Genomic DNA, 13133 nt, shown 5'->3' with positions numbered 1-13133 from the left:
ACAAGCTGTGGACAGTAGTAACCACGGGAACAAGAGTTTCAGTTCGGCGGCCTAGACACGGAAACTTATTAAGTTACACCGGACTAGCCACTCAGAAGCGCCCATGAGTGGCTAAGACACTGAAAAGCCCAAAAAAATGGCACAGGCAGGAATCAAACCCACAGCCTGAAAGTAACCACAGCGCATTATACCACTAAGGCATAAGACCTTGCAAACATTGGGTTGGAATTGGCCTATAATACCACTTTTTCACCTTAAAGTCTTAGCCATAACATCAGAATATGCCTTTGTACAATTACATTCCATTGCTTTAATACATAATAATCGGCTAAAATATAGGACTTTGGGCAGCTAAGACACTGATGTGGCTAAGACACCAGTGTGGCTAAGACACCAGCATGGCTAAGACATTGAGACATTGAATATTTGCCATTGATTCTACTTGAGTATAATTCATCTACTCAGGTGTCTGAGCCACACTGGTGCTTTAACCATGCCATTAGAGTATACATATGTACAATAAGCAGAATCAATAGCAGATATTTAATATCTCAATGTCTTAGCCATGCTGGTGTCTTAGCCACACCAGTGTCTTAGCCATAACATCAGAATACACCTTTGTACAATTACATTCCATTGCTTTAATACCTAATAATCAGCTAATATGACTTTGGGCAGCTAAGACTAAGGTGGAAAAGTGGTATTATAGGCCAATTCCAACCCAATGTTTGCAAGGTCTTATGCCTTAGTGGTATAGTGTGCCATGGTTACTTTCAGGCTGTGGGTTCGATTCCTGCCTGTGCCATTTTTTGGGCTTTTCAGTGTCTTAGCCACTCATGGGCGCTTCTGAGTGGCTAGTCCGGTGTAACTTAATAAGTTCCCGTGTCTAGGCCGCTGAACTGAATCAGCTCACAGGAAGCCCACTGGGGTGTCGTATCAGTGCCAGGATGGGCTCAAAAAGATATGGAGGTCGAGGAGCAGAAAGCAGAGATTATGGTTTAGAAGTGTGTACTCATTGCCGCAGTGTACGCAACGTGCAGGGAGGGATGCTCGAACGTGCAAGGATGTCGATATGGAGTCGCCGATGCATCATTGTGATCGTGTAGAAACCTGTTTTTCACTTTTGAAGCCGGTCTGTTCTACCCAGTTTGATGGGCATCAATTTCTCTCTGTTCATGTTATTTTGGACGTTGGCGTTGTACTATATGATTCCAAACCTTAGCTGTTGCCTGTCATTTTTATTCTCTCAGAAGGTCGGCGCAGGAGCCTGTCAACTCTATACCTCGCCGCCTCATTTCTCAATGTGCTTTATACATAGGTAAGCTTTACATAGCGCAGCGACAAGATAAGAGTCATGAATGATATAATACTGTCCATTATACAGAGTGAGGACTCGAATATTTGACGTTCAGCATGAAGTTTTGCTTTACACCGGTCACGTCAGATGCTTTACTATAATCAGCGCTGCAAGGCTGTGTCTTCTTCACGGCCCTTGGACACAACAGGCAAATACATGTGCGCTGTAGTGATATAGTGCCGTCAGTGGTACGCGCGCCGTCTACTGTTGTTTGCCCACATACTTACGCCACGCCCCTACTCACATCCTCGCATTTTCTTTGCGTATATCATCTTGACCAAAAAGATGTCACACACTACGGGAGCTGATCTGCCTCCTGAAATAGTGTCGTGCATTCTCAATCTAATCATGCCAGCTTATCCCGATTGTTGTTTAGACGAACATCGCCGCTCAAAACACGAGGTCGTTGCTCCCAGCCTCATATGCAAATACTGGTATGAAGTGATCAGACCTATCCTTTTCCAAGTGCTCGAGCTGCGCAAGGTCGAAGATGTACGTTTCCTGAAGAAAATCATCAGCAGTCCCCGATTCGCGACCTTGTCTCTGTCTGAAGTCATCGAACAGATATATATCCATCAGGAAGCTATGGAGGCTAAACCTAGGCTTCACCACATCCATGTGCTTTCAACCTGACTCCGGAAGACCAGATTTGACACTACAGCTGTGAGCCGTGCAGGCGACTCTGCATCAATAATTGGCCGTTGGGTCCCGTTCACTTTGATACCGACACCATAAGCAAGAGCAAGAGCAAAAAGAGCAGCACTCAAGACAAGCTGGTGTGCGTCAGCAGCTTGTTGTTGCTCAAGCTCTCGTGCAGCAGCAGCAGCGTGTCCGCCAGAGGCTGGTAATGCTGCTGCTTCACATGCGAGAGCGTCAGAGTCTGAACGCATGCGTGGTGGCGGCGGTATGAGTGCGAGTCAAAATGTTTCAAGTGCACGGCACTTAACGCATACTCAATGCCTCCGTGCATGCATTGCTAGTGTGAGCCTCCTTTCCATGGCATCTGTGCATGCAAAACACCTTGTGGAGGGCAGCATGAATATTTTTTGTCTGTATATATATGTTGTAGTCAACTTGCACATAATATAATGGTTTTGCTATATATCTATTTGTGCACCCTGTGTGAAAACCCTGGAACGGTCGACTAAGCAGCAGGGCTATCTACATTGTAGTCCAAACCCAGTTGACTGTTGTGCGGAGTGGTCCAAAATGCTACAGGACCAATAGCTGAAGGTCCGGACCACTCAAGACAGGGGAACTCTGGTCCGGTGCTCTCTGTGGTCCAGAGGATCCAGTAGGCTCAGAACCATTGTGAAATATCCCTGATGATCTTTATCGCACGGGAGATGTAAGAGTAAATATTCGCGAATTTCTTCGATGCTTTTGAAGCCTGGAAATGGTGCAGTAGGGATGTTGCGTGTGAGTGGAACCTGCGTGCCCACGAGTGCACTTGTAAATGCAGGCTTGAGCTTTGTAGGTGCTGGCGGAGGTGTAGAGAAACTGCCATAGTCTTGGTTTGTTCTCGTGCGAACTTCCGGGTCTGAGTCTCGAGATCAAGTAAGCTTACAAGCATTCGACGGTGGCAACTGGTATTGACGCATACCCGAGCCCTCATCACTTTCCGGTGAGTCCATAACATCCTCCTGATCTGCAATGTACCCCTCAGAATCCGAATCTGATACTTCTGATATCAAGGCTTCATGTGTGTTGTCAAGCAGATCGCCGATGTACTGGGAGAGTGCCGCCAGGCTCAAAGAATCTGTGGTGTGGATTATAAGTTAGGGCCCAGAATGGTGTCTTAGGGGGGCTCGAAGTGCACCGTGACTCACCGGCGTATTCACTTTCGACTGATCTCTGTCGAACGCAGACTGCGTTTATGCAGCAGCTTTCGGGAGCCCGGGAAGTGCGTGCGAGCTGGCTCGCCAAGGCAGGCAGAGCGCGGGCCAGACATGGTCATGAGAAAAGAATGGAAAGACAGTTAGGGCGGCGAGTATCAGGAAGCATCATGATGGTATTAGGTGGGTTCAGTACATTAAGCATATTAGGGGAGTTAGCTCTACGAGGCGCGGACTCGTCGAGCTTGGTGGCGTCAAACCCTAACCTCCGAGAATTGGGCGCCTTTACCCACCGTTAGCCGTCAGTCGTTGGCCTACCCACTTCCTAGGTTACCACTAGCTCAACGTTAGCTTAGGGGGTTTTCCCTGATGAGGATGAGTCAAAGGATAAAAGGAATAGGAACAAAGGAGGGGATATGAAACACGAGACACACGAGGTGTCGAGAGCCCAGGCCGATGAGGCGGGCGGGCGCACTGATGGCATCAGGCGCCACCAAGCCTGTCGTCCTACAAGGGGAGGGTTAGTGTCCTAGCCCTTACAGCGTACATGGTGCATTTATTGCGGGTGCATCAACTTTCGGACCCAGGGCGCACTGCGACTCATATACCCTCTCCGCGCATTGGTGCGCGAGCCCCCGTGCAACTGCCCTTTTCACCCTTCTTTTATCCTTCTTTTCTCTTCTCTTCTCTTCTCTTCTCTCCCCTACCTTACCTTTTTTTCTGCACGTCTACCGTGAGGGTTGTTGGATTTTGGGCTCGTGCGCTCGCACGCACATGTCTCGGGATGGCTCAGATTCCTATTGGACAGTACTTTATTAGATAGCATGCTCATTACTTCGTTCCTGACTTACCTGTTGCTAAGGCACCTCCCGCTTTCCTTAATTACTCGAATTTCCCTGTCGTGCACGCTCAGAGACTTCCCTTCTTCTGAGCGTGCGTATATCCTCTCATTATGGACACTGTAGGATACTGACTGTATTGCAGTACGGACTGAGCGTTCGTTCTGCTAGGTAAATACATCTCAGAGACTTTCCTTCTTCTGAGCTACGGACTGAGCGTCCGTTCTGCTAGCCTCAAGCCCTCCCGACAGTCGAAGCCGGGCCCTGCGTGTGAGAAACTAATTGCGAAGAGTTTCTAGAAGTGTCCCGGACACTTACTGTTTTAATTTCATGTCTACTCCTGCTTGTGCCGCATCCAGCGTATGCTCACTCCCGCTCCCGAGCGGAGTGCAAGCCATGGAAAAGAGTGGCACAAAGCGAGGGTTCCGTTTCTGGATGGTTATTCTAGCAATCTGTTCTTCTTTGTTTCTTAGTGCACTCGAATTGGTGAGCGCCATACCCCCCCTTCCTTGAGAATTTGAGAGCTGATTCTTTCGTGCAGACGGGAGTCGCGACAGCCCTGCCCACGATCGTTCACGATCTTAATGGAAACGACTTTGTCTGGGTATCCTCCGCGTACTCGCTCGCGGCGACCGCTCTGCTTCCCATGTCTGGCGGCTTGGCACAGGTGAATTTCTAGCGCTACTCGTATCCGACTCGGACTTTGCTGACCATTGCCTCACACCGCCAGATCTTTGGGCGCCGCATTACCATGCTTCTCTCCATCGCGCTCTTTGCGCTGGGCAGCGCCATGTGCGGCGCTGCACAAAACATGAATTGGCTGATTGCCGCGCGGTGTGCGTATACCTTCCTTGCGCTGCGCATCGATTTCCGGCTTACGGACAGTTTCAGCCGTGCAGGGTGCTGGTGGCGGTGGTCTGCTCTCGCTCTCAAGCATCATCATCTCGGACCTCGTACCGCTCAAGGAGCGTGCGATTTACAATGCGCTGATCGGAGTGTATGTCTGCCGTGCTCTGGCTTGCGCTGCGTCATTAATTGGGCTTTCCTGAAGGACTTGGGCCTTCGCCGCTGCTCTGGGACCACTTGTAGGCGGCGGTCTCGCTGAGCATGGGCAGTGGCGTTGGCTGTTTTGTGAGCCACTTTCATTTTGCCGCCAACGACTTCACGGCTGACGCCTGTACCCAGACCTCAATCTACCCGTTTCAGGAGTTGCAGCACTTCTCGTCATTGTGTTTCTCAACCTGCGCGCACCCCCTGGTTCCTGGACAGAAAAGCTCGGTCGGATGGACTGGATGCAGGTGTCTCTCACGCCAATGCTCTGGACTGATGTTAACCATCACTTGCAGTGGCAATGTCCTGATTATCTCGAGCTCGAGCTCAGTCGTCCTCGGCCTGACATGGGGTGGAGTTCGCTATGCCTGGTCCTCTGCAAGGGTCATTGTCCCGCTGGTGGTTGGCTTGGTTGGAATGACTATATTCGTCTTGTATGAGGCGAAGGCCACTAAAAACCCCATCATTCCTGTGTCCTTGTTGTCCAACAGGACCTCACTAAGCGGGTATGCCCACCATGACTACCGTATGACCTGACATACTGACTTCCGCCTCAGATATATTCAAACGTTCATTTGCCCCGTTGTCATCTTGGCTGCTATCTGTCAGTGGCATTGGCATACACTGCATTTGGTCCTTTACTGATGGCTGTTCCCGGCGTAGATTTTGTCCCGACGTACCTTCAGGCATGCAAGAGCGCATCTCCTATCCGGTCCGGCGTCTTAGAGCTTCCCTACGCGTTTGTGATGGGCGTGATCCTCGTCGTCACTGGCACCACTATCGCTGTCAGCAAGGCCTATCGGGTGCAGCTCTGGGTCGGCTGGGTCGCATTTATGGTCGCCATGGGTCTGATGTCCACAGTCCATGCTGAAACTTCGACGGCGCACCTCGTCGGCTATACGGTCATCTTGGGGTTCGCGGCGGGTATCGTTTACTCGGCGACCTACTTCCCGGTGCTTGCTCCTCTGCCCGTGTCCGAGAACGCGCATGCGCTCGCACTTTTTTCCTTCTTCAGGTCCTTTGCTGGAGTATGTAGCCCTCTTTCTGTGCCGCGAATATTACTAAATCTGATCAAATTACCTAGATATGGGGCGTAACTATCGGCACCGCTGTCCTCCAGACGCAGCTCAGCCACCGCTTGCCCGCCCAATTCATCGAAGAGTTCCCCGGCGGCGTCTCGATCGCGTACTCTGCCATCCCCGTCATTCCCACTTTGGCTGAACCGCTCCGCACCCAGGTTATGAGCGCCTTCGCCGACAGCCTCGCTGTTGTCTGGCAAGTGATGACTGGCATCGCCGGAATTGGCCTAGTTTCTTCCATATTTATGAAAGGTCTGCCGTTGCATACCGAAGTCGACGAGAACTGGGGCATAGAGGAGAAGAAGCGCGGCGGGATCACGGTGAAGGTTGAGCTCCTCGCCCGGCAGCCCGCGTAACGGTCATTCTCTCCTCCGTAACGTCGATACGTCATTATCGGCGACACGCTTTATCTATTTCTGTACGACGACGTCAACAGAACGAGACGAAGGACTTGTCGAATTAGCAGCTATAATCATCTAATATCAATGGACTATATGCACTTCAATGATGAGACGTCCAGCTCTCGAAGCTTACCTTCTGTTTGCTCACCTTCACCCCATCTACACGTCCAGCCTTCGCGTCTGCGTTGCATTCTCGCACCATGACACCTCAGGATGCTCGTTTCCGCAGTCTGCGCTCAACTTCTCGATGATAAGCCAAGTCGGGACCGTCTCATCCTTGGTTCGGACTTGTCTCTTCGACTGTGTCGACGTCGTGCTCAGATTTTCTGCAGCCGCCGCAACTGCGCACTCTTCCTGCTAGACTGCATCATGTTCTCCTTCAGCGTCGAGGCGCAGTTTTACACGCCCCACCAGGCGACGCTTTTCCAAATGCGCATCAACGCCGCGCTCAAGATTTCACCACTGATCAGCAGGTGCACGTGCACATTGTAAAATGTGAATACCCGAAAGCGAAACGCTGTAGCTGATGCTGAGCGTTGTTATTCCTTATAGCCCCGAGGTTGGCGGCGTCAAAGACGCGCAGGAAGTTGGTGCTGCTCAGCCGACACCGGCTGTGATGCTGTGGTGCCCAGCACCAGGCACCTCGAACGCTTGATTGTCACGAAAGCTTAGGGTGATAAATACGAAGGAAGCGCTGTAAGGCCGTGTCCTTGCGAACCTTGTCACCATGAGGCGAGTAGATGTGCGCTAGCCGGGTGCTACAGCGCTAGTAGGGTCTCGCTAGGCGCTTGGGAGAGATTTGAATTGTGCGCGCTTGCAACCGTGCTTACGCGTTGTACTCACGAAGTAGATGGACGTGCACTGGTACGATCTAGCTCTGGTAAGCCCGGTGTCCACAATAAATCCGTATATATCATACTTATAGTCACACCTCGCGCCTTACAGACCCCTGGGCCTCTCTGTTATCTTGTTCCGCAAGATGTCGCCCTCTGCAGGAGCTGAGCTGCCATCCGAAATACTATCATCCATCCTGAACCATATCATGCCAGACCTTAATGATTACGACTATTCTGGTCACGAAAAATGTCGCCTGTTGAAGCACGAGCTCGTTGCACCCAGCCTCGTATGCAAGTACTGGACAGAAGCGATTAGGCCCTTCCTTTTCCGACGACTTATCTTGCGCAGCGCCGAAGACGTACAGTTCCTGAAGAGGATTGTCTACAATCCTCAGTTCCCGACATCGTCTCTATCCGGGGCCATTGAGCGGATAGATATTTATCAGCAGACTACGAAGACCAAGCCCTGGCTTCACCACGTCCATGGACTTTCGGCCCGACTCCGGCAGACAGTGTTCATGTGTACCATCGACAGCCGTTCGGAAGATACCGCGTCACCGGTTGGCCGTTGGACCCCACTTGATTCGACACCTAGCGTTACTCCGTCTTATGTACCGCTTTCCGTCCTTGTCCTCAACGGGCTGGTATTCACCAGTACAACCGAGCTCGCACGACTCGTCGACAGCTTCGCAACGCTCGTGAACTGTTATTTTGACGGACTCACCTTCCTCGACTCGCTCCCGATTGTCCAGTCCCGCAGGAGTCGGCGGCGGTTTTCGTCAGCCCTCGATGAGTGCGAAATATCACGGTGCAAAGAGATAGACCTTTCCGCCCAAGCATCACTTGCCTGTGATCTCCTCGTGGCTGCTGCTCGCTTGGGTCTTGAAGATCATCCATGGAGTGCAGTCCTTCAAGCGTTGTTTACGCTGGTCCCAAGCACGTTTAATGGAGCGTTTGTGCGGCTTCGCGATCGGCGCGGCAGGATGTTTGGTATGTTGTCTACATAACGAGGACAGTGCGAACTTATTGGCTATTCCTTGATAGACAACGCAACAATTGATTGCTTTTCACCTGCTCAAGGCGATTCTGCGGGTAATTCTATCGAAGCTGAAGTTGAGGTACGCCGACCAAGCGCGAGCCGGGATGCGGAGGCTCCGGTTGCGTATATCGAGAAGGTTACCCTGCGACTCTCATTCACGGACGCTGAGGTCGTTGATCTTCTTCCTTGGGATGTCTTGCGAACCGTTATCGATTCCCCGTTGCTGCATTGTCTCCGTATCGAGTCCCGTTGGCGACAAGACGACGAAGGCTACGAGACGACGAGGAGGATTCTGTGCTCTGTCTTGTGCCGCACGCAGCTGCCCTGGGCCCTTGAATCAGGCAAGCTGCAGTTCGGGCACCACCACCCGGATAAATCTGTTACAAGTGCAGACATCTTATCTGTACCGACAGAGCATACCGTCGATGATACCACGATCACTCTCGACGCCGCCGAGCAGGCAGAATACCTGCTGCGCATCTTTCACCCGGATGGGAGGGAGAAATACCTGCGGGAGCTTGCGTCTGCGCGGCGCACGAGCGTAGCATCTGCCCACGGGACCTCCGCAACTGCGCCGTCTACTGCAAGAGGGACCCAGGGTATAACGAACGTACAAGTCCAGCCTGAGAGGGCAGAGGAAGCCAGTGAACAGGGAGGTGAAGACGGTACAGGGGCAGACAGGGAGGACGACCAGGTGGGCACGGGAATAGAGAGCTAGGTCGATGGTGGATATCAGACAATGTGGGAGGCCGTACCGCTGGCCGAGCGGTCGAACTGTGGTTGAAGGCGCGCCCGCAGAGGCCTCTGAGAACTTCAAAAACTGGCGCCCAATTCGATGGACGGCGGGATAAAGCAGCTACGTTGGTGACTGGGCAGAACGGTCGGAAGTGATCCGTCGAGGAGAGGTACTTGGGCGTCTATGCTGGACTTACGGCTAAAGGGTCTGACGGCGGGTTACGGCGTAGCCCAAAAATTACTATCTGTGGCCCGGACGATCTGTTCGTGGTTGGTTCGACATTGTTTTCTTCCCGTCACTTGGTATCTGAAACTTGCGTATAGCACATGTCTCGCTCGTCACTCTTTACATGATGTTTCAGTTGTCTCGCAAAACCTCGGCAGTACACTCTACTTCACTATTTTGCCTCACCTTCTTGTATGTTTCTTCGGTTTTTATGCAGACGTAGACTGTGAGACAGCCGTGTTATGTTTTGAGTCCAACGCACTGTAAGCCTCAAGCTCGAGAGAATAGAACAATAGAGAGCAACGATCGAGGTTCAGAATCATACCCAACAGACAAAAGAATACAAGTAGATGACCAGAAACCGCCCAAACGAGATTTGAAAAAAGCTAATAATCCGATGTGAGAACAGTTTCCGCGCGGTCGCAGCGACCAAGAATGAGTCTGATTGCTTCCGCACAATTTTTGCATACGAGGCTAGTGGCCATGGCCTGCGAGGCGCCGCCCATGGCCTAGTGGCTCTTTATATCCTAATTCCCTACATCCCTTCATCTTTGATGGACTCTCACGCGGACATACCAACATTCTTTCAGCTTGTGAGTTACAGCTGGACTTATGGAGTGTGTTATTGACTAGAGAGCAACAGAGTCCTGTCCGACATTGTCCGAAAATTGCCCACGAACTTCCCAACCTGGTTAAATCCCTCAAGAATGCTGGACCCTAGAGATAGCAGCAAACTCATCAGAAACTGGAGTATGCAAGGAGGCGATGCAATGAAACATACTGGATGAACCACTCCTGGTTAGTCGCGACAGAGAGTCCTCCGTGCGCGTTCTGCGTAGCCTGACAATTAAATGCGAGGTTGTCGAGGATCGAAGCCTGGGAAAGCGGTCCGCGTTCAGCAACGAACATGGGATCTCTTGCTAACTTAACATACCCAGTCAGTTCGGCAGTATGTCAGAGCGACACTGTCCTGGTTGACCATGAAGCTCTCGCAGCTCTGGTAGGTCATTGTGATGACGGAGGTGTTCTGCGCGGGATCGAGCGTGAACAAAGCACCTGAAACGTTCCCGGTCAGTATGCTCTCGGCGAAGTGCTAGTTCAGATGGCTTACCAACGTTCTGGCTGTCGTAGAGCAAGGCATCGGTGATGACGTGGCAGTCGTTAGGGTCGGGTCCTCCGCCGGAGGGAGTGAAGCAAAAGGTGTTGACTGTGCTTTCGGTCAGCAAACGAATGCTACGGAGATGAGAGACACATACAGGGCGTGCCACAGACGTTGTTGCTCTGCCTCGCCTCGATGGCATGGGCGACTTGGGGCGCAGCAACAGTGTCGCAAGCAGTGTGCTGTACGAGCACGTTCTTGTCACGTCCAATGTACTCGGTACTGACAACGCGAGGGTTCTGGCAGTACTCGACAGAGGGCACGGCTGCGGCGAAGGCACTCGGAAGCAGCAGCGCTGCGGCGACGATGGCTCGGATGGCGTACATGGTAGATGAGCTGGTGGGTTGCGAACGCTAGGCGAAGTACGCTGGAGGTATACGGCCATCGCAGGCACGTTATATATGCCTGGGCGAACGTGCCAAGGACATATGAAGCGTCACTGCTGTTATGCGGCGACGGCCATGGAACCCCGCCTCGTCTTCTGCCTATGTATCTAGGCTTGCTGGCAACGGCTCTGGAAGGTCAACAGCCTATGCGTTGGAATCATCGGACCTAGGGCCGGAGCCGACCTCATTGATCCTACATTATGTCAAGATGGAAGGCTCTCGCTGAATGTTAGAAATGGAAATAAAAATAAAAATATGGTACCTGAGAGCCGTTCTAGCTGCGAATCATTATGCGCATCACGTCTGACTAGTTTAGATTTGTAGACTCGGGCAGTCCAACTTACGACCACGTCCGGGCACCATGGCCGCGATGAACGTCTGAACTCCATGTGACGTCTGAAGCCGGCGGGTCGGATCAACGGCCCTGAGAACTGCATGTCAGCCATAGCAGAAGGAGACCAAGCTTGAGCTAATTTATTCTCGCGGAGCGGATTATGCCCACCTATCAAAGTTATTATCAAGGCAACGGCCTCATAGCCCGTCTTCACAGCTCCGCTTAGCCTGTGGTTGAGCGAACGTAAAAGGCTGAGGATGCTACGTTTCCGGTATACTTCAAAATGGCGCTACACCGCTGGCGACTTCTGACAGAAAATGAGTGCCCGGGACTACCAAACTTGAAAGCAGAAACATAGCCATCTATAGGCCATCGACAGCTCACTAGGACTCTCACATGGTTGATGTCAGATGATCCCTCAGGACGATGGGCAGTACCGCGGTAGCAACCATGTCGGCACTAACGGCATGAAAGCCGAGTAGACAGAAGACGACGGCTTTCCCGGTGTCAAATAAATGCGAGCAGCCGACGTCAACGCCGTTTTGCTCGTTCAGCTTGGCCAACTCCACCAATAGCATATATACTTTGAAGCGGCACGATCATTTCCAAGCCGCGTCTTCTCAAGGCACGCTTGGCCTGGTTCCTAGACATGTGCCTGCCATCATGACAGAAGTCAAGAAGTTGATCGAAAACCTACTTTGAAGCAAACTCTTGAACTCGCAGGTCTGAATTTTGAAACCACTGCATGCCACAAGGACGGCGCTTATTGAGCGATAGATCACGTGATTTAAGGCAGAGCTCCGTTTCCCGATCGCCGTGACTTTCGACTTTCGACTCTCGACTACCATCTCATCTCCTGAGCGTAACTAGTTTCGTACCGGGTCGGAGAGACGCCAAATATGTATTGGTAGAAGGGCCGAGCATTCGTACGTCGTCTTTGAATGCTGCATCGAGCTCTACCAATACTCGAGAAACTTCTGGCGCTGCTCTCGCGGCCGGTACCTTGGATGTACTCAGCCCATGCGTAAGCCATGTTTGATGTATTCGTTTTGATTTTTGCTAAAATGAGGAGCGTATTCCAGCTGTTCCAAGACCCCCGACAAATCTTCAGAACTCGAGACTACTCGAGACCACTCCGCAGGCGCTAGAGCAAAATGCGTCGCCGCGTTTGGTAATCCCGCCGTCACCTGAGGTGGCTTGACCCGCCCGACGCTACCACAAGACTCGTCAGCCCCGTATAATCGCGAAATGCAAGGCGGAAGAGCGTCGGGCGGGTCAAGGTATCTTAGGTGACGTCCTTCTCTCGCTCTAGTGCCTGCGGAGTTTTCGAACTCCGAGTTCTGAAAATTTGTCGGGGGTGTCTATCGTTCTTGGAACAGCAGTCACTAGATGTCCTCTTCCCAAGCGCAGATCATGCTCAAACGTCTGCAAAAGATTCATCATTTCCGCTTTATTCTCTCCAGCACACCGAAGATGCTTGGAAGTTCTCATGTCAAGACGGCGAAGTGCGGGGGTACTGCTATGACGCGTACGAGTTCTTGGACGCGTCGCGAGCATTCGTTGCTGGTGTCGCTGTTGCCTGGACGGCAAAATTATGCTATTGGCTTAGCTAAATTAGCCATATGGCCCGAGAATCGTCGTAATGACGACCTGCTGGGCCGTCTTCCACCACGCTCCCCCAATTTAACGCATTTTCCTCATCTCACTCTGCGATCTGTGCATGACAGCTGCTGCAGTGGCCTTAGCCCCGGGAGGATCTGGTTCTAGCAGACTGTCACCCGTCTCTCGCCACTTGACGCCTCGCCAGTTGTCCGAGGAGAGTCATCATTTGTTCAAAATGTAAACTGGTGGGTTGCA

The 13133-nt window shown here is 51.9% G+C and overlaps 3 protein-coding genes across 3 annotated transcripts; 2 read left to right on the top strand and 1 right to left on the bottom strand.

Annotated features, from left to right (window-relative positions):
- The first annotated feature begins 4420 nt into the window (after positions 1–4420).
- Positions 4421–6624, top strand: PHACADRAFT_149773 (uncharacterized protein). The gene is made up of 10 exons (XM_007399113.1): positions 4421–4517; positions 4573–4698; positions 4762–4867; positions 4923–5028; positions 5083–5162; positions 5217–5331; positions 5378–5587; positions 5639–5685; positions 5745–6113; positions 6170–6624. The coding sequence occupies exons 1-10, from the start codon at positions 4428–4430 to the stop codon at positions 6514–6516; spliced, it is 1596 nt and encodes a 531-aa protein (XP_007399175.1). The 5' UTR covers positions 4421–4427; the 3' UTR covers positions 6517–6624.
- An 892-nt stretch (positions 6625–7516) lies between these two features.
- On the top strand, positions 7517–9549 carry PHACADRAFT_261499 (uncharacterized protein). The gene is made up of 2 exons (XM_007399112.1): positions 7517–8387; positions 8442–9549. The coding sequence occupies exons 1-2, from the start codon at positions 7541–7543 to the stop codon at positions 9152–9154; spliced, it is 1560 nt and encodes a 519-aa protein (XP_007399174.1). The 5' UTR covers positions 7517–7540; the 3' UTR covers positions 9155–9549.
- Positions 9550–10098: 549 nt separating this feature from the next.
- Positions 10099–11309, bottom strand: PHACADRAFT_212053 (uncharacterized protein; the record flags this gene model as incomplete). The annotated part of the gene is made up of 5 exons (XM_007399111.1): positions 10654–11309; positions 10509–10604; positions 10332–10453; positions 10179–10273; positions 10099–10114 (listed from the first exon to the last, which is right to left on the bottom strand). The coding sequence occupies exons 1-5, from the start codon at positions 10880–10882 to the stop codon at positions 10099–10101; spliced, it is 558 nt and encodes a 185-aa protein (XP_007399173.1). The 5' UTR covers positions 10883–11309.
- Between the last annotated feature and the right edge of the window lie 1824 nt (positions 11310–13133).

The sequence above is a fragment of the Phanerochaete carnosa genome (assembly GCF_000300595.1).
Source record: "Phanerochaete carnosa HHB-10118-sp unplaced genomic scaffold PHACAscaffold_8, whole genome shotgun sequence".
NCBI classification, from domain to species: Eukaryota; Fungi; Basidiomycota; class Agaricomycetes; order Polyporales; family Phanerochaetaceae; genus Phanerochaete; species Phanerochaete carnosa.
The sequence above is the reverse complement of the archived record's forward strand: the minus strand, read 5'-3'. Positions and strand labels throughout refer to the sequence as shown.

Bases quoted from the DNA above. Each gene is read 5' to 3' on its own strand.
- PHACADRAFT_149773 (XM_007399113.1), top strand. From the start codon at position 4,428: ATGGAAAAGAGTGGCACAAAGCGAGGGTTCCGTTTCTGGATGGTTATT. The intron at 5,163-5,216 runs GTGAGCCACTTT...GCCTGTACCCAG, and splicing joins GCAGTGGCGTTGGCTGTTTT to ACCTCAATCTACCCGTTTCA. The intron at 5,588-5,638 runs GTATGCCCACCA...CTTCCGCCTCAG, and splicing joins AACAGGACCTCACTAAGCGG to ATATATTCAAACGTTCATTT.
- PHACADRAFT_261499 (XM_007399112.1), top strand. From the start codon at position 7,541: ATGTCGCCCTCTGCAGGAGCTGAGCTGCCATCCGAAATACTATCATCC. The intron at 8,388-8,441 runs GTATGTTGTCTA...ATTCCTTGATAG, and splicing joins TCGGCGCGGCAGGATGTTTG to ACAACGCAACAATTGATTGC.